The sequence below is a fragment of the Cololabis saira genome, chromosome 22 (genome assembly GCF_033807715.1).
Source record: "Cololabis saira isolate AMF1-May2022 chromosome 22, fColSai1.1, whole genome shotgun sequence".
Taxonomy (NCBI): domain Eukaryota; kingdom Metazoa; phylum Chordata; class Actinopteri; order Beloniformes; family Belonidae; genus Cololabis; species Cololabis saira.
This window is the reverse complement of record NC_084608.1, coordinates 12,898,627-12,917,105: the sequence shown is the minus strand read 5'-3', so window position 1 is coordinate 12,917,105 and position 18,479 is coordinate 12,898,627. Positions and strand designations below refer to the sequence as shown.

Below are 18,479 nucleotides of genomic sequence, written 5' to 3'. Positions count from 1 at the left end.
CAAAATATGAAATGGTTGAATATGAATTAATTATCTAAGTGATCAATAGTCACAGCATAATTTCACAATAAGCACCACTAGTTCATTTAACTGTTTAATCTATGTTAGCAGTAGCAGTTTTCTCCTATTCCTGGTTCCTGCTCAGTGTTTCCATATTGGAGAAAGTTTTTCCTCCTTTTCTTTTAATTCATTCTAAGATCCTGAATTGCTTTAATGCAAAAGCATCCTGTTATTTAACCCTAACTAATGCACTCCTATCTCACATCTACAGAAGCACATTTAAGGCAGGGAAGGCACGTTTATTTGTATAGTACATTTCATTTACAAAACAATTCAAGATGCTTTACATAAAAATATATATTTTTTAAATGCATTCAAAAGTAAAAGAGTTTAAAAGCAGAAATGAAAGAAATACAGACATAAGTTAAAATAATTAAACAAATAAGATGCAAGATATAAAGGTTGTAGTGTATTATGGTAGATTACTGAAATGCAGCAGTAAATAAAAATGTTTTCAACCTTGACTTACTGTAAAGCAAGCGTTTCAGCCATCCTGATGCATTCTGGGAGTTTGTTCCAAGGTGAGGAGCCTAAAAGCTGAATGATGCCTCACTCTGTTTGGGTCTAACTCTGGGTACAGAAAGTAGGCGTGACCCTTATGACCTGAGGATTCTGGTTGGTTCATAATATATTTTTGTATCAGATGTATTTTGACCCGAGACCATTCAGAGATTTATAAACCTACAGCAAGATGTTAACATCTATTCTGTGACAGACAGGAAAGGTCTGTGTAAAGATCTAAGAATTGGAGTTGGTCACGTCTCTTGGTCTTAGTGAGGACTCGGGCAGCAGCTGTTTGATGGATTTTTTTAGGGAGAGCCGTGAGAACAGCATTACAGTGTAGTTTACTGAAGATAAAAGCCCGGACAAGTTTTTGTAAGTCCTGCTGAGACATCAGTCCTTTAATCTTCGATATGTTCTATCAATATGGTCAATGGTGTTGAATGCAGCACTGAGATCCAGTAAGACGAAGACTGAAATGTTCCCACTGTCCGTATTGGAGCGGATGTCATTAAGGACCTTTACTAGAGCTGTCTCAGGTCAAAACCGTCATTTAGTGTCAGGAGGTTATAAAGCTGTTGAAATACAGCTTTTTCCACGATTTTACTGGAAGAAAGGGCAGGTTTGATACGGGCCTAGAGCTGTTCATAAGTGACCTATTTAGACTACTCCTTTTTTAAAGTGCTTAATGACGGCTGTTTTTAGGCACTGAGGAAAGATACCTGAAAGCAGCGATGTATTTACAATGTCTAGAAGATCTGAGGCCATACAATGTGTAACACTTTTAAAAAACCCTGTTGGCAGAGTATCAAGGCAGCAAGTGGTGGAATTCAGTCATCCAGGTTCTTATGAGTGATTGGACAGAATCGTGTCATGGTTTCCCTCATTGGACACAGAGGTGGCACATATCCTACGTCTAGCATAGGAGCACAGACTGTCTGATTTTCTACATTTTGTCAGTAAAGAAAGAGACAAACTCATTGCAGGCACGGCTGGATAGAAGTTCAGGGTCCACTGACTCAGGGGGATTTGTTAGCCTGTCAACAGTAATGAACAAAATGCGTGCATTGTTGTTGTTTTTGGCAGTGATATCAGAGAAATATGATTACCTTGCATTCCTCAGCTCCGTATTATGTATGCTCAGTCTCTCTTTATAAATGTAATAATGAAATCTGTAATTTAGTTTTCCGCCGCCTGCATTCAGCGATTCTCTTTTTTCAGCTCTGACCCGGGTAGCATTTCTCCAGGGAGGTTTCTTTTTAGCAGTGATCACCTTCACGTTGGTGGGAGCAATGGTAGCGATAATACTAATAATTTTACCACTGAATTTATCCACAAGCTCATTAACTGAAGGTGAGTGCAGGAGTGGATCTGAATTTTATGGGTATTTTCACCTATGTACCGTGTCTTGATGAGCTCTGCCTGGAAGCTTCTGTTGACAATAATAAAATTCTCAAAGAAAACACAAGAATAGTCAGACAGAACAATATCCGTCACCATAATAAACTAAAGGAAACACGAAAAACCTTTACAGAGTTTTCCATAACTAACTGCATATTGTGCTTATGTGGATATGGTTTGTGTGTGAGTGTCTTATTCTCTATGATTTTTGATAAAGAAAGAGATGCAGATTTTTTTTGTTCTGGTTAGGGGAAAGACACATTTCAAATATAACTGTCAAAATTTAGGGATTTATGTCTTGAGCTATCTGTATGTGTGAGGATGTGTCCGAGTTTCTGTTGGTGTTAAAATTCAATCCATACTTTTGCCCACATATATTTATCAATATGTGGCTACATGCAAGTGTATGTATTTTGAAATCTGTGTGTGTGGGCTGCTGATCTCAGTTTGTGCAAGTAAACTTGTAGCTTTCCATGCCCTCAAGGTTAAAACAACATTGGCCAGCTTTTATAAGAAAAAAAAGACTATACTTGCTGGTAAGGACTTGAGTGTGAGGCAAACATGGTCACATTTTTTCAGACTAAATGCATTTTCTAATGCATAAAAAGTCTCTTGAAGAAAGAAAAACATCCACAAAACAAAAAATACCCATAAAAAAGTTAAAGGAATAAAGAGACACAGTGAAAGAAAAAGGAAGAAGAAGTGGACAAACAACAACGCAGCCCTGAGGAGAAATGTTCACAAGCATTGTTCCAGTTGCTGCCTCCTCTGCATTCTTGCTAGAAGTCATGCCTTGGAGTGTGTTGGAGAACTGAATTATTATTAAATAAAACTTAGTTGGAATGTGAAAATCTTAAAGATTTCACTGTGCTGAGGATGAACAACCTTGATTCATGTTGAGTCAATAGTTAACTTTTTTAAAGAATGTTTTGGTAATATTACATTGACTTAACATCTTTTGCTATCTGAGACCGCAATTCACTGTCTGTGTAAAAGTGTGTCCCTGCTTGTTTGTGTGTATCCAAAGACAAGTCACAACTTAATTCCAAATAGTCAATAGTTAGACAAATACAGGAAACTAACTGGTATGAAATATGATTGGATGTCAAAGATGAATTATCATTCTAGTGAAATATCAACCTTATTCAATGTGGAGCAGCTTTTTTGATTCCTGCAGTTAAATGTGCAAAATTGTCCACATTCACAGACAAACAGCCTCAACTTGAAAGAGAGTTATTCTAGAAATATAAGTGTTAGGAAGTAAAGTAAAAGTCTGTCACAGAAAGGGTACCTGTAACAAGTTCTTTTACTTCCACATCTCCAGTTTTCCTCAGCAGACGGACCAAGGCAGGAATCCCCCCGCAGTTCTTCAGAGTCACTTTGTTCTCGTCGTTGGCCTTGCCGTAAACCAGGTTCCTCAAGGCCCCACAGGCGCTGCGGTGAACCTCACTCATCCTGTGGTCCAGTAGATCAACCAACAGCTGGATGCCTCCCTGTTTACGTATCTGAACATCAGAGAAACCAAATCAATGATCTTTATCTATGATTTCCTCCTTTTTGACTAAAACATACGGTAATGTGATTCATTCAAGAAATACACTACAATAAGGAGCAGGCGAACATAAAAAACACTCAAACTACAATCTAAATTTAACATGCAAGTGGAGACAATGTTATTGGTGAATATCCTGCTTTTACTGCATGTCTATGCAGTGACTGTTTATGTATCTGTTCAGCATGTACTGTGTATATGTGCGTGTACTGTAATTTCCAGTATCTGACTTCTGCACCGATCAGATTAACAACCCAATGTGGGCTAATTAAGCATACCACAACACAGCTAATGGCTGTTTTTATTAAAACTGTGACAAGGGAGGGAAATCTAGCTATTAAAAAAAAAAGTTTATTTAAGTATATTTCTTCCGTTTCACCCAGCTTCTTCACATTTCTAACTTTCTCATGCCTGCTTGTCCTTTCTTAATACTCTTTTGGAACATTTCCTTCACACTATATGCTTCATACATAGAGCTTACAACTCAATAAGCCTGTTATTATGGACATTTTTAACTTTCAACATTTTAGAGGTGAGCACAACTGGGTCTTGAGTTAGAAAAGCGCTGTTAATCTATTTAAATTAATCGAGCATACGAGCTTGTCCTAGTTGGTCCTGTGTAATACCTCCAGGCTAGCCGGGCTGTCATAACAGCCCTGTATGTTATTCACTTTCTTCTCCAATGAGTCACAGCCTGCAGATTCACTCCAACTCCACTATCCTGCACTGCAGCAGGCGACAGTGGGGTTCACTCCTCTCTGGAAGATCCAGATGCAGAAACAATGCAATCAGTATTTTTCAGGACTAGGAGAGTATGTTTGTACTCTATTACCCAAGCTCACTGAAGCTCCAGAGCAAACAAAGACTACTAGTACCATCTGTAGTCCAAGGTAGGTTTTCTGGAAGATAAGAGACTCAATGACTATGAATGACAGAAATGACACCAACAAAAGTGACTTGGACATTCTGTTGGTGTGGAGAGACAAAACGGGATGCTGCTATCTGTGCATTTAGCAGAGACTAAGACTACGTTCACACTGCAGGCCTTGCTCAATTCCGATTTTTTCCCATATCCGATTTTTTTGTGTGGCTTTTCACATTATCTTTTAAAATGTGTCCTATATCAGACTCGAGTCTGAACGCATCGCGGCCCTGAACTGACCCGCATGCGCAGAGGAACAATAACAAAGACGTCACACGCAGCACGCCGTATGTTGGGCTAAAGGCTGATTTATGGTTCCGCGTTACACCAACGCAGGGCCTACGGCGTAAGGAACGCGCCGACGGGCACCGTGCCGTGTACCCTACGCCGTATCCTACGGCGTAGGCTCTGCGTCGATTTAACGCGGAACCATAATTCAGGCTTAAAGGTAGCTCCGCACCCCGGAGTGTCAGCTCCGCTCTCCGGGGAGCAGAGCTACGGAGCTACGGTCCAGCTCGTTGTAAAACGGGCAGGTTATGCAACCACGACCGCTTCGCTGATTTGAATCCTTAGCTTCTTTATTTAGTAATATGCTTAAATTCAGCAGGAGTTGAGAAAGAAAAAGAGTTGAGTGCGGGGAGGGGAGGAGGAGAGGCGGAGGCGACCCGGAGGCGACCCCCGCCGTCTCCCGTGTCTCTCCCCCGCGGCTCAGGGCTCTGCGTGTGACGTCGAAGTCGCATTAATTCCGACCTGGCTAATCACACTGAGGTCGCATTGCAAAACATCAGACCTGTATCCGATTTAGAACCACATATGGAAGCGATTTGAAAAGATCGGATTCCGTGTGACTTGTGCTGTTCACACTGTCATAAACAAATCGGATCTGAGTCACATATGAGCAAAACATCGGATTTGGGTCACTTGGGAACTGCAGTGTGAACGTAGCCTAAGCGTCATGTGACCTCTATGTCTGCCACCAAAAAACTAACCCGAGAGGCTCATGAATGACTGGTTAGTTGCAAATTGTATAAGAAATTGCTTCCCATCTTTTAAACTGGTATGTGTGTCTTATCAACAAGTGGCTTGTAATACATGATTAATTCTGACTTTGATAAGTAGATTTACACAAAAACATGCATAAATACGCACATTAAGAGATACAAGCAATCTGTTAAGAGGAAACAAAACAGTCAGGACTATTAACCCAGTAGGCTTCACATTCAAGCCAGTCGGATGTTACAAATATGCCTTCCCTCCACTGACACTTCACATATTGCCTTCTCCCTATGACATGCTCACGAAACCACTCCCACATCACTTCCCCACTGCAGGGATCGCTATCAACCTCAGGAAGTCAAAGAGCTGTTTGGTCCAATCTACAGGGGTATTGTACTAATTACTAGAAACAGGCTGCTGTGATCACCAGGAGACTAGTGGGAACATGGATAAGGCAACTAGCGCGTGGCACACAGAGAGCACCTGTCTTTCTCTCCTCCACTCTTTCTTAGTCGGCCAGAACTATGTCAGTTTTTCAAAGTTAACTTCATAAGCAGGCTTCCTCTAACATAGAGCATCGGGGAATGGTGAGTGCAAGTAAAGAATTAAGGTGTTTAACACAATAGAGTTTTATCAGCAAATATGACTGCTTATCTGTTTAATTTAAATGGATTATGGGATGCAATGAAAGGTGGATGACGTTGTTTGGATTGGCCACTGTTTCCTTCACCTTATGTGCAGCATGTCCTTTGTCCCACACTCTTCACCTCTGCACCTCCCGGCCTCTCTCTGCCTCCCATAACATCTATTGTTTCCGACACCTTTACCCTTTTCTGTTTTGTTTGTGCCTGGTTAAATCTCTTATTCCATGGAAGCCATCCTGCTGTTTCTTTGTATTGCTTTTCACCTACCTAAAACACTTGCATCTATTTTTCTATTCCATGCAAAGAAGATTAGCAGTCAAACATTGATATTTGTCTCCTGCTATTCAGCATTGACCATGGGTATTGGTAGGGACAGCATTTTCTTGTAATAGTTAACAGATGTGACAACAAGATTTTTCAGAATCAGCGGTGCTGCTGCCATAAAAGGAGGAGGCGAGATATGCAGACTCACACCGACACCTGGGATTGTGGTAAATTACATTTACAGCCACCACATACGGGAAATCAGCATTAATCAGCCCCACACTGGAGGTAGTTTGTTGTTATCATGGAAATGTGTTGGCAGAGAACAGCAAGATGTGACCCCACATCTTTGTTTGCTTTTACAGTGCTGGGCAGAATTATTGGGATCCTGAATCTCAAGCATTTAACTTGGAATATTTCCACAAATAATTGCAAATAAATGATCTGTAAAATAATTCGATTTCAAACATACTCCTTGTAGTCCAAACAAATGCACAGTCATGTGAAACAGAAATTACACCCTCTTTTAATTCTAAGATTGATAAGGTGCTGCTAAATTAATATGTTTAATTTGTTGATCTGGAGCAACTTCGTTCAATGAATTAAGTTTCCAGCCAATTCAACTAAACGTTTATTATGCAGAACAACTGCAAAAAAACCCAATGGCTATATTCCCGACTCCACTGACTTATTTAACATGTTAAATGTTAAAGTTAATGACAGTCCAATTTAAAGAAAGCCTCCACATGAATTGGTTGTTTGGACAATTTCCGAGGGGAAACATCTTCTCTCTAATAGGAAAACTGCAGATTGGCTTAGGTCAGGGTTGTCCAATTCTGGCCCGCTTTCCTGCATGTTTTAGATATTTCTCTGCTACTATGCACTATAATGGAAGCGGCAGCCAGGGATCCCGCAGCGGCGGACCACCACCCAGGCGAACCCCGGCCACCCGGTCCGGGCCAGATATGTGGCCAGGAGGCCCTCACCTTCCAGGCCAACGACCCCCACCCGGCGAGAAGCCAGCCTGCCCGGAGAGACAGAGCCGGCCCGGCCGCTGACGCGGGCAGGCGCACCCGCCCCCACAAAAGCGGCCTTCCAGGACCAGAGGAGCGCCCCGCCGCAGAGGCAGCGGGGGGGACCGGAGACGGGCCCGGAGAGAGGGAACCCCCCAACAGGGCGACACCCGCGCGGGCCCAACAACTTTTCCACTAGTAGCTACTCAGCTTGCTTCTACCCGCCACGCCCCCGTCTTGCGCTTTTCCACTACGGGCCGAGGCGGGTGGAGCCGTGCCAAGTAGATACTTTTTCTGTACCTATTCTGCCGAGGTTCTGAGCGTGCTGAGTCGGCCATGTATCTGACGTCACCACCCTCCACGCCACCGATTGGTCGGGGGGCCGTCAGACGTTTCAATCAGGAAGCGGGAGTCAGTGCGAGAACGACTGGCGGCTCACGGTGATTTTATTATACAGTGCAAACGTCTGTTTGGTGATCCAACTCTGAGGTGCAGATGTTCATAAACCTGGTGGCTGACGAGAGAATTAAAAAGGGATGTAGACGGGCGATAAGGAACGATCAGATCCACAGGAGCTCTGTTTTCTTCTCAGCCACTCGCGGCTCCAGCTGATTTCTCATCAGCGCCGACACAAACAAAGGGGTTGCGCAATCGAGTACGTCACAGCAGCTTCACCCCAACCCGCCCACTTCTCACCTGGCTGTGGAAAAACAAACAAGGACAAAGCGGGTAGAGGCGGTCCCGAGCCGGGGCGCGCTGAGTAGGTACTAGTGGAAAAGGGCCAAAAGTGTTGCGACTATCCCAAGGTCACACACACACACACACACACACACACACACACACACACACACGTATATATATATATATATATATATATATATATATATATATATATATATATATATATATATATATACACACATTCAGATCTCTAATTAATTAATCTAATCTCTTTTTTAATTGCACCTAAAAATGTATGAGAAAAGTCCTCAACTTGAGGTGTTTTCCTTTAAATTTATTACATTATTGTGGCAGAGATATATATATATATATATATATATATATATATATATATATATATATATATATATATGCGCCCGCGACCCAGTGCTTTGTGTTTATGTGGCTAAACTTGAGCTGCTTCAGTGGTGAGCAAAGTCCTTTCCACAAATAACACATATCACCCTACCTTTATCAAAGGTGCCGTTGGGCGTTTTAGAAATGTAAATTCCCCTCACTGGACCGACAACGTTCACATGCTCCTCCATTTTCACCTCTCCATTAACCCCCCCCATGCCTGTCCAGCTACAATGGGAGTCTACCAGCGTAGCTAACCACGCTAACCAAGTTAGAGATTAAAAAATAGATTAAGCGATAAAAAATGTGTGTGTGTGTGTGTGAAGCGTACTCAGGATCTGAAAGACTTCACTTGACACTTTTAAGATTTTAACAAACTTTTTTTTTTTACTTTTTCACAGAATCCAGTGGTCCTGTTATTTTTTTATTATAAAAATTGAATTCATTAGTTGGAGGGGGCAAACTCTTGAATCGCCTCTGAGCATAATGGACAGGTTTTTGACAGGGCTTGTTTGACGGGGAGGTGTTCATGTTTTTCAACAATTTTGTTTGGGAACCACTGGTTTAGAACCAAGGTTATAGATGTTTGAATGTTTTACTTTGTGGTTTATTAGTTGTCAATATCTGTCAACATCCTTTATTTTCAATTTCAATTTTATTTATAGATCATTTATTACAACAGAAGTTGTCTTGGTGCTTTCCAGAGACCCAGAACATAAACCCCCGAGCAATTATTACATAAACAATGGCAGGTAAAAAACTCCCCTAGTGGGAGAAAAACCTTAAGCCAAACAGTGGCAAGGAAAAACTCCCCTTTAGGAGTAAAGAAACCTGGACCAGGACCTGGATCATAAGGGGGGGCCCTCCGGCCAGAGGCCAGCTTTGAAGAGCAGGAAAAGAGAAAACAGACGGAGAGAATGAAGAACAGAGAAAGGAGAAACACAGACGCTATAGTGCAACAGAGATAACTATATAAGCAGATGTAGACAGCAGACACTGAGGTTTTCCTAAAGTAATTTAAAAGTGTGCTTGAGAAGTACAATTTAATCTGAGTGATGTTTCTTGAAATGTGATCTCACATTCATTTACATAGAAGTGGACATGTTTTTTTTATTTGTGAGGTCTAAATGTTACTCCTACAAGTTTTGTTCCTTGTTCTGCTAATAAGATCCTGGGATTAAAAAATTACCACTCAGAAGTGAGGGGGGAGCTCAGCCATTAGGGAGGAATGTTAGTGTGCCAAGTTCTGATTGGCTCACAAATGTGTCCTGGCATTTGAGCCTTCTGTCCGCCAGCCGGCCTGCCAGCAACCACTTTCTGCCACAGCAAGACACGGTCCTTGGGGGACACACCTGGGCTTCCATCTCCACATAGCAGTTTTAAGCAGTGTCTTGGCTCAACCAGAGCACACCCCTGCTCTCACTTTAACTGTGCGGATGATTTGGGGTAAATGTCACAATATAAGCAAATTACTGATGAAAAGATATTAGCTCATTTTAGTCTATCCATCCATCCATCATCTATACCCGCTGTATCCTTAGCAGGGTCACGGGGGTCTGCTGGAGCCTATCCCAGCTAATCACAGGCGAGAGGCAGGTACATCCTGTACAGGTCACCAGTCTATCGCAGACAGACGACAGACACCCATGCATACTCACACTTATTTAATCCTTATTATTACTTAATTTTTCCTCCATTACGGAGGTGGTGCCCCGCTTTATGAGGAAGGCTGTTAAAATTAACCACCACAGTTTATTATTTCAGATTGATTAATCATCAGTTATCAGTTAAATTTTCCTCCATTAGCGAGGTGATGCCTCTTTAATAAGAAAATTATTAATTTTTAAAGATATATATATATATATATATATATATATATATATATATATATATATATATATATATATATATATATATATATATATACACATACATATTAGACAAAAAAGGACTGAAAAGCACTGTACAAAATGTTTGGAACATAAAAATACATGGTCTTTTGTTTCACCCTGGCACTTGGCCTAAGGCTAACTGCATTTTAAAGCCTTCCAACCACTGATTAATTGAGCTTTTTGGCCCTTGGCTAACACTTTCTCTCTTTGGTATTCTAAACTGGGCTGCACAAGGCATTAACCTATGGCCACTTATAATAGTTTTCGGGAAGGGACAGAGTGAAGTCTCAGCATTATTAACATTAAAAATCACAGCTTTATAACTCTACACCAGAGACTTCCCTGTATTGCATGAAGAATTTGGTAATCATCATCATGAAATGACTACACAGCAGCTTATAAGGGAAGTGTCTAAGAATCTCACTGTATACATGTTGCTTAATAGCTGACAGTAGCTTATAATATAGTTTTCATTCATGAACATTCATAAAGATGCACAATTATTCAAAAAGCTATTTTTCACGTTTGACACCTGATAATAAGGAGTGACAGCTAAAGATAAGCTAAAGCTATAGTTGATAAACCAGGCACAGGGATAACAGGAAAAACCTGAGGCTAGAGTGACAAAAAAAAAAGTGGCACTGCTCTTAAACTGACATACAAGCCATAGTCAGATATAGAAAAAAAAAAAATTATAGTATAAGGTTAGTAAGTATAAAGCTTAAATTTGATAACTAGAATTCATAGGGTAATGCTGACAAAGTTACCTGCTTTGTAATGCTTTTGTTCAAGGGCCATTCAGCAAAAGCACAAAGTACAGAGACATGAACCTTTCTCTTAAAGTTTTTAAATGCCTTTTCAATATTGACTTTGTAGGAAAACAAACATAATACCACAATGGAAGACTTCTATATTAATCCTGGGATATTGAGTCCCTTGACACAGTTATAAAATTTGAAAAAGTAAACTCAGAGGTAGTGTTGACTGTTTCAGTACTTAGAAATTCTTTAATTTAACTCTGGGGAGTATGGAGCTATATAAACACTGAAAAAGAGTTGAAGTCAAATCTTTTTTTTTCCTGTGCAGTCAGAATTAATACTGTTAACAAGTTGGGTAAAATGCCACTTTCTGAAAAATACAGCAACTAACTGATCAAAGTAAAAATAACAAAAACATAATTAATAGGTATTGTGTCAAATAGGTGAGATGTATACACTGTTATTGCAGAATTTTTAAACTTAAACCCAACTCAACTGGCACGCTCTGAGAGAACTGGTATATATTTTAATTCTCACAATCGAGCAACATAATTGGATCCAGGTCCACTGTCTGCATGATATGTCTCTTGAAGAAAAGAGAACTTTAGGCTGGGATATTTGGGGCACGGCAGGGAATCAGGTGAGTGTTTCGAGGCAGAGAAATCGTATAAACTCAGGGGACACTTTGCTCCCCTTCAGCTGGCCTGGTGGATAAATGGATATCGACGAGACTGCCACCCAAAACGAATTACTGATGTAACTGAACTTTAGTGTGACACTGTCCAGCAAAAAATACCAGCCATGTTGGCTCACTTGTCTTCCACTCTCTGTATTTTGTCTATCTGGTTGTTCAAAGACAGCACACACACGCATAGATGTTACACATGCATTTATCCAAATAAAATTAAGATACAGCTGTGAAACTCAACAAAAAAGGAGTATTGATGCTCCACTGATGGTCCTGGTTTTTTAGAAGCATAACACATTGGGTTAACAGCAGAGGACTCGAGTGTGTTTCGTGAGATGTATACTGACAAATAAGGATTATTTAGATTTACATACATTATACACTCATGATGTAAAACTGCTACATGAAAAGTGTGATTAATTTAGAAAAAATTAGAGCATTCATTATAAACTAACAGTTGGCCTTGCGGGCTACAACCGTTTTCAGTGATTGAAGCCATTTGAAATTAAACATCTTTTGCCAGAATTATGTTAAAAGCTAAAATATTCAACAGGACACATGGACTAAAAAGTATCTGCACTGGCATGGTTAGTGGCGGGAGAGGAAACGCTAAAAGAACTGGGGACGGAGTCTGAGGGGAAACAAGAACTTTTAGCACTTGATAACATATACCGTATGCTATGCTGTTGAGATCAAACCACTTTCTTTTTTCTGGCAATGCATTGCTAGGAAACGGATTTGGAATTTTAGTTTTTTGGAAATTGGACTGATTTTTATTTGTGCGGATATGAAAATAGATAATTGATTGGTGTGAGAGAATATCCACAATTGTACACTCCTTTAGCAAGAAGGTCGAGGGAGCTGTTACAATGAAACATTGTGAAAAATAATTCCTCTCATCACTGCAGAATTTTACAAATATTTTAACATACAAGACAGATCTTTAATTAAATTATTGCCCCCTACGTGGCTTACTGACCACCAGTCAAATTTGATTTTAATTATGTAGTTCTTTTGAGATCTGGCTGAATGAGTACAGCTCACTGCTTGTTTCTGTGCGTGGTATAACGTGCGCTATCAAAGTGTGTATTCTTGTAATGTGCAATTCTTTTATTTTCTGTTTCATTCTTTGACTCTGATATCACCTTTAGTGTTCAGCAGCACTTTGGCTCTGAGTGTGACAGTTAAACAGACTGATCAGCCAAAAACTACTGTCTACTGTCAATGCATAGTTATTTTTTAATTTCTATTTTTAGACATCCTCATACTGACAGCAATTACACCCATTAAAATAAAAAAAAATAAACACTTGTTTTTTCTCTTGTGGAGCTGCTGTTGGATGATGGAGTGGGAGTGGAATAAAATGTGATTTATTTAGGGCTGCCCCTGATCAAATTGGGGCCCTGGGCAACATTTCGGATGAGCACTCCCACACATGCATCAGTGAGTCAATGAGAAAAAAGATGCCATAACACAACATTTTAGTTTTATTAAGCCAACAAACAACAACTTAAAGAATGTAGGTCTATAAATGAATCATAACTGAATAGACATGAGTCAGAAATGTGAAATGAAGACATAAAGTTCAAACTTCAAACATAAATGATAAGCAGTTGCAGCCTGACCCATGTCAGACACAAGATGATAGACTTAATCCCTATTTCCCTTGCTTCAAAGATCACCACTTGTTTCTTGGTTAATACCTGCTGCTGGAAATAACAAAATCCCCACTTGCCTTTACAAGAAGTCTGTGTTTCTGTTATATAGGGTTAAAGTGTATAATATGGCAAAATGTTGACATTTTACTTGGACAACATACCTGGAAAGCTTGAGCATGAGTAACTTCTTTTCTGTATAAATGTATCTCACTTCCACCAGATTCAAAATGCCTTTTCCTCACCATCTCTTTACCTAAAGTAAAGTAGTGCTCTGCTCTGAGTTGTCACTGGTCAGATGTTGAGATTCAATCAAAGAAGCTATACGTGCAGCATCATAGATGACAGACTGGAGGCCTCCCTCCTCTCCTTTCACTCACAAAATGATTTGACTTGGCAGATGCAGGTATTGAGGCAATGGCTTTAGAGTCTGGCTACTGCGTACGTGGACACCGTGCAGAGCATAAACATTTGCACAGGAAAGCACCACGATGAAACGTGTTCTGTGTTTATGAAAGGGCAAACATGGATTCCGTCCATGTTGGTGGGTCTTTGTATCAGTGGGATATATAATTAAGTTAATACTGCAAGGGAGTTACAATATGTCTCTTTAACTGTCTTTAATCTAAAATGTTAGCACCTTTGGGCGAATATTAACATTAACAACAACAGCATTTTTTCCCAGATGCACATGTTCCCAAGTTTTTGGAAATGAGATTTGCATCTATTTAGATATCGACACTCATCGTATTAGTGTTTGTTAATGAACATTTAAGCAATGTGGTAATAGTTGCAACTCATTCTCTTGACTGAAATCAATATAATATATAAAAAGTACATATCCTTGCCAGCATACTGGTAAATTAATTGTGAGGTAATTTAAGGTAAAACAGTGTGTTAAAAGAAGTGGGGATCTACAGGTAAGACTGGAGTACGTCTGCTTGCGCCACAGCCACTGATCTGCAGCGCCCCCAGCTTTATTAAAGGGTTCATTCAAGTGTTTCAAAGGAGCTTACTTGCAAAATTGCTTTTGAGGGACAAACTTGTTGCTTTTGGACTAATTGAACTTTATTAACTCAGTAGTAGGGGCAGTTTCCGCATGGAAATTGCTTTTTAAAAATTAAGTTAATTTCCGATAACTGCATCGGAAATACTCACAGATTCCACAGAAAGTAAGAGTATCAGGATCTAGGAATATTTATATCTTCGCCCCATTTGGGACAACATAATGTTTAAAAACAGAGTTGCAATACTTTTCTCTAAAAGTGAGTTTTCTGAGCCTAAAAAAAAGAAATGTTCAAACCGCAAAGGCTACTTCTGTAGTCGGCTTTTAAAAAGTGAGAACATTTCTCAAAGAAAGTCAGAAATGGTAATAATGGATAAAAATTCCAGTGCTTCATTGAATATTTGAAGCTGCGGTTTGTTAGGCCACAATATTGGTGCAGCCACCATGCAGCACTGATATTGTTTATATCATTTTGGTTTATCAAGGCTGTGCTAGATAAAAGGTGTTTTGTGTCTAATATTGTTTGCATGTGCTTATCCATGCTTTAGAAAGAGTTTAAACTGAGCTAGGCCACGCAAAGTTGATAGTAATAACAATTATATACGTTTAGACGTCAATATTATTATAAATAAATAAATAAATAGCAGTGATATTGGATCAGTATAGTACAGAATAAATATTGGAATGTTAGTTCCAGTTAGTTAATATCCTGTCCTGCTAAACACTCTCCCTCCCAAAGCTTCGGGCAGAAATGACTCACTTAATTGCTCATACACACATTTTGATGTACCTAGTATGTCCATGTTAAAGCCGTTCTCTCTCCAGCCGATCATAGACACACATCACTTCCGTAGCAGACACAGCAACAAACCTCAGCTTTGATCTTGTTGTCTCCAAAACAGAGATGTTGTAGGTAGGCTGCAGCGTTGGACTGCACAGACGGGAACTGGTGCTGCAACATCTGAATCACCTCTGGCAGCTCCGGATCTCTCCACCCAAACTCTCTGTACAGAAATAGACAGACAGAAGAACTTTGATTCCTGGAAGAGTAACAAAGCGTGTACTTCAAACACAAGACATCATATCGAAGGAGTCCAATTAAAGTCTACTAAAAACATAGACTGCCCTGTCAACTAGAAATTCAGTATTTACCCAACTTGGTTACACAGTAAACACGGAAAAAAAGGATAAACACAAAGGTAAGGATGAAAAAAATAAATGAAATAATCAACCTCTCTTCTAAGAGATGCTTCTACAAAGAAGCAACACAGTAAGGCAGCAATTATACACAAGGTCTTGTGAAATGCCCAGTTTGGCAAAATATACAAATTTCCACTCATCAAAGGCACAGGAAACATGAGTAGTGAAAGATGAGGCTGGAAGGTTAAGCAGGTGGCATCATTGAATCCTTAAAAATAAATGGGTACAAATCTGGCTCAAGCCTCTGTAATGACTTTCTTCCAAAGGGTGTCTTAGTCTGGCCCAGCTGCTTAAATGTACACCCCTCTTTTATCTTTATGCAACAAAAATGACAATTTAAGCTAAAACAAAAAAAGATTAGTCCAAATAATGCTGCGTCTAGTTTGGTAAGAAGTTAAGAAAGAAGTACAAATGTTTCAAGAACAATGCAGCAATGCTGCTGCCTGCAGTCTGTCTGCAGATGAGCACTGTGAGTTATGTTCTGTACTTTCAAGCATTACAAGTTTACACTTCTGTGAACACAGTGGACAAAGTGAAATAAATGTTTTGTCCCTTGCTAATACCCAGGAAATAGCCTCCTTTATTGTATTAGCCCACGGTGATAATTGTTCGCCTGTGATCTCCCAAATAAGAAGATTATGAGTTTGCCAGAAAGGGTGGACGACTGTGCACAAGCACACAAGTGTGTTGCTACAAACGACTGTAATATTTGCTCCAATAACCACTCAAGTGTTTTTTGTACTTCTCTCCCCGCCTCTCTCTCTCCCTCGATCTTGGAGCTTTCTGAGAACTTTCAAAGTAATCAGACCAAAAAAAAATAGGGGGAAATTTTGAGGCTCGCATCGATCGTGGTGTTTCAGAATTGATTTTGTTATTTGTGCCTTCATGGCTGCAGCTCTTTGCCACAATGTGGATTAATGTAATCCATATCAAGCAATCATAGTGTATTTAGCCTCCTATCTCAGTTAGCCCAAACAAGAAAATGTTGCAAATATTGGGTAATTGACCCACCTGGGGAGTTAAAATAGATGAAGAACAAGATTGTGAGCATATGTGTGCAGCTAAAGGGTTTTTTTTCCCTTTAGTGAGAAAAAAACAAAGCACTGACAAAGTGTTCTCATCTTTGTGAGATCAAGTGAATGTGACCAATGAAACATCTGTGAAAAGCACCACATTCACAGGGAGTAAACATGGCTCTCAAAGATAAAGCAAGCTCCAGCATGTCCGGCTCTTTATCTGCTGAATGATAAGCTTTCATTCAGGCAGAAAGCAGGACTGAAGGAGGGAGGTAGAGGAGAGATACAGAGAGGGAGCGAGGGGAGGAGGGAGGGATTCCCAAGGCTTTTAGAGGATTTAGGAGGACAGACCCTCAAATAGCGCTCCATAAAATCACACAGTCAGATATCATCAGGGCAGTTTGTTTGTTTGGCTGTGTGGCAAGATTAAGATAGGATCATGATGTGTGTTTATGAGGACACGATTGCTTATGTGCCTGTTGGTATCTGTCATTGGATGTGTGTGCAAGAGTGTGTTTGCGTTTGCAAGAGTATTCATATTTGTTTGTGTCTGTATTTAAGTATATGTATGCATCTGATGCTGTGCTTATGTGCATGGCTGTGTGTGTTTGTGTGTGTGTGTGTGTGTCATTGATCCCCTACGGCCTTTCAGCTCTGTCAGTGTAGTTAATAGAAAGCAGAGCGATCTACTGATAAGATAAGCATCACGGCCCGCCATTAATTAAGAACCCCTGGTAGGGATTGAGTCAGATTGAGAGAGGCAGAAGAGAGCGAAAGAGCGAAAGTGAAGCAGAGCAAGAATGAGGAAGAAGGGAAGTTGAGGTAAGAAACAGAGCATTCAAGGATTCAACAGGCAGGATGAAGCTGACAGCAGAAGGAAAATAAATGGAGAACCAAGAAAATAACTCTCAGATAAGACGCCAGCCATGTCAGCAGAGGTGCTAATGAGAACTATTGCTTTGGCAGATGAACCGCCAGGCAACACACCACTGATGTGAAACAACAAGATCCAAAGAACCTGCAAAGGGGAGGAAATATCAAAGAGGAAATGTCACCAGAACTTCAGGAGTCAGACTAAGTACCCAAAAAGCTTCTGAGAAATCTGCATAACAATGTGCTGTTCCTTATGTAGCAACTGCTTTATATAACTTAATCACTTAATGCCTTGTGTTTGATATTCTCCCTCTTTAATTAAAGAACATACCTTTGCTTTGTGTTCTTGACGTGACAGCGACATGAGAATATGCAAGGTGCCACTATTGCAGCACAGAACTCCATGTTCCTGGTTAAATGGGTTTGTTTAGAATTTCTTGAGGCATGCAGATGCACGATGAAGTATAATACTCTCTGCGAAAGCACTAGGTGCAATGCCAGAGCAGACTAACAAAAAGTAGTTGACAAAGGGGATTGGTTAGTCGGGGACAAAGGGTGGGGGTAGAGAGAGTTACATAATTGGGAAGGAGGAAAGACTTGTGTGATGCTAACAAACTAAAGTTTCAGACACAGGATTTGAGGTAAAAACACCTCTTCAGTCTTTTTTTTTTTTTTTTTTAACCAAGGTGTCATGACAGAGTTTAACTTTGGATTAAAATGACTATATATCTTGACCATGAAGTGCTGTGAACCGGTCCAGTGATTAGAATTCTAGATTACATCCATAAATCAACATTGATGACAACAGATTTTGCAAATTCAACCATCAATCATAATGAGGATGGCACACATGGAACTAACAACATAGCAGCTCCTATTTAACAACATTGTGTAGACCTGTAACAATCTCCTGCTGAATTTTACCAACATCTGTAAGAGTAAACACAGTATTCTAATCAAA

At 40.1% G+C, this 18,479-nt stretch overlaps 1 protein-coding gene across 6 annotated transcripts in view; it reads right to left on the bottom strand.

The window, feature by feature from the left end:
• The window catches only part of ctnnd2a (catenin (cadherin-associated protein), delta 2a), a 312,351-nt gene that overhangs the window by 71,306 nt on the left and 222,566 nt on the right, over positions 1–18,479 (bottom strand). For all 6 annotated transcript variants that reach the window (XM_061713369.1, XM_061713373.1, XM_061713370.1 and 3 more), the window contains exons 13-14: positions 15,301–15,433; positions 3,254–3,467 (exon numbers count right to left, since the gene is read on the bottom strand). In XM_061713369.1, coding sequence (XP_061569353.1) covers positions 3,254–3,467; positions 15,301–15,433 — 347 coding nt within the window. The remainder of the gene's footprint in view (positions 1–3,253; positions 3,468–15,300; positions 15,434–18,479) is intronic.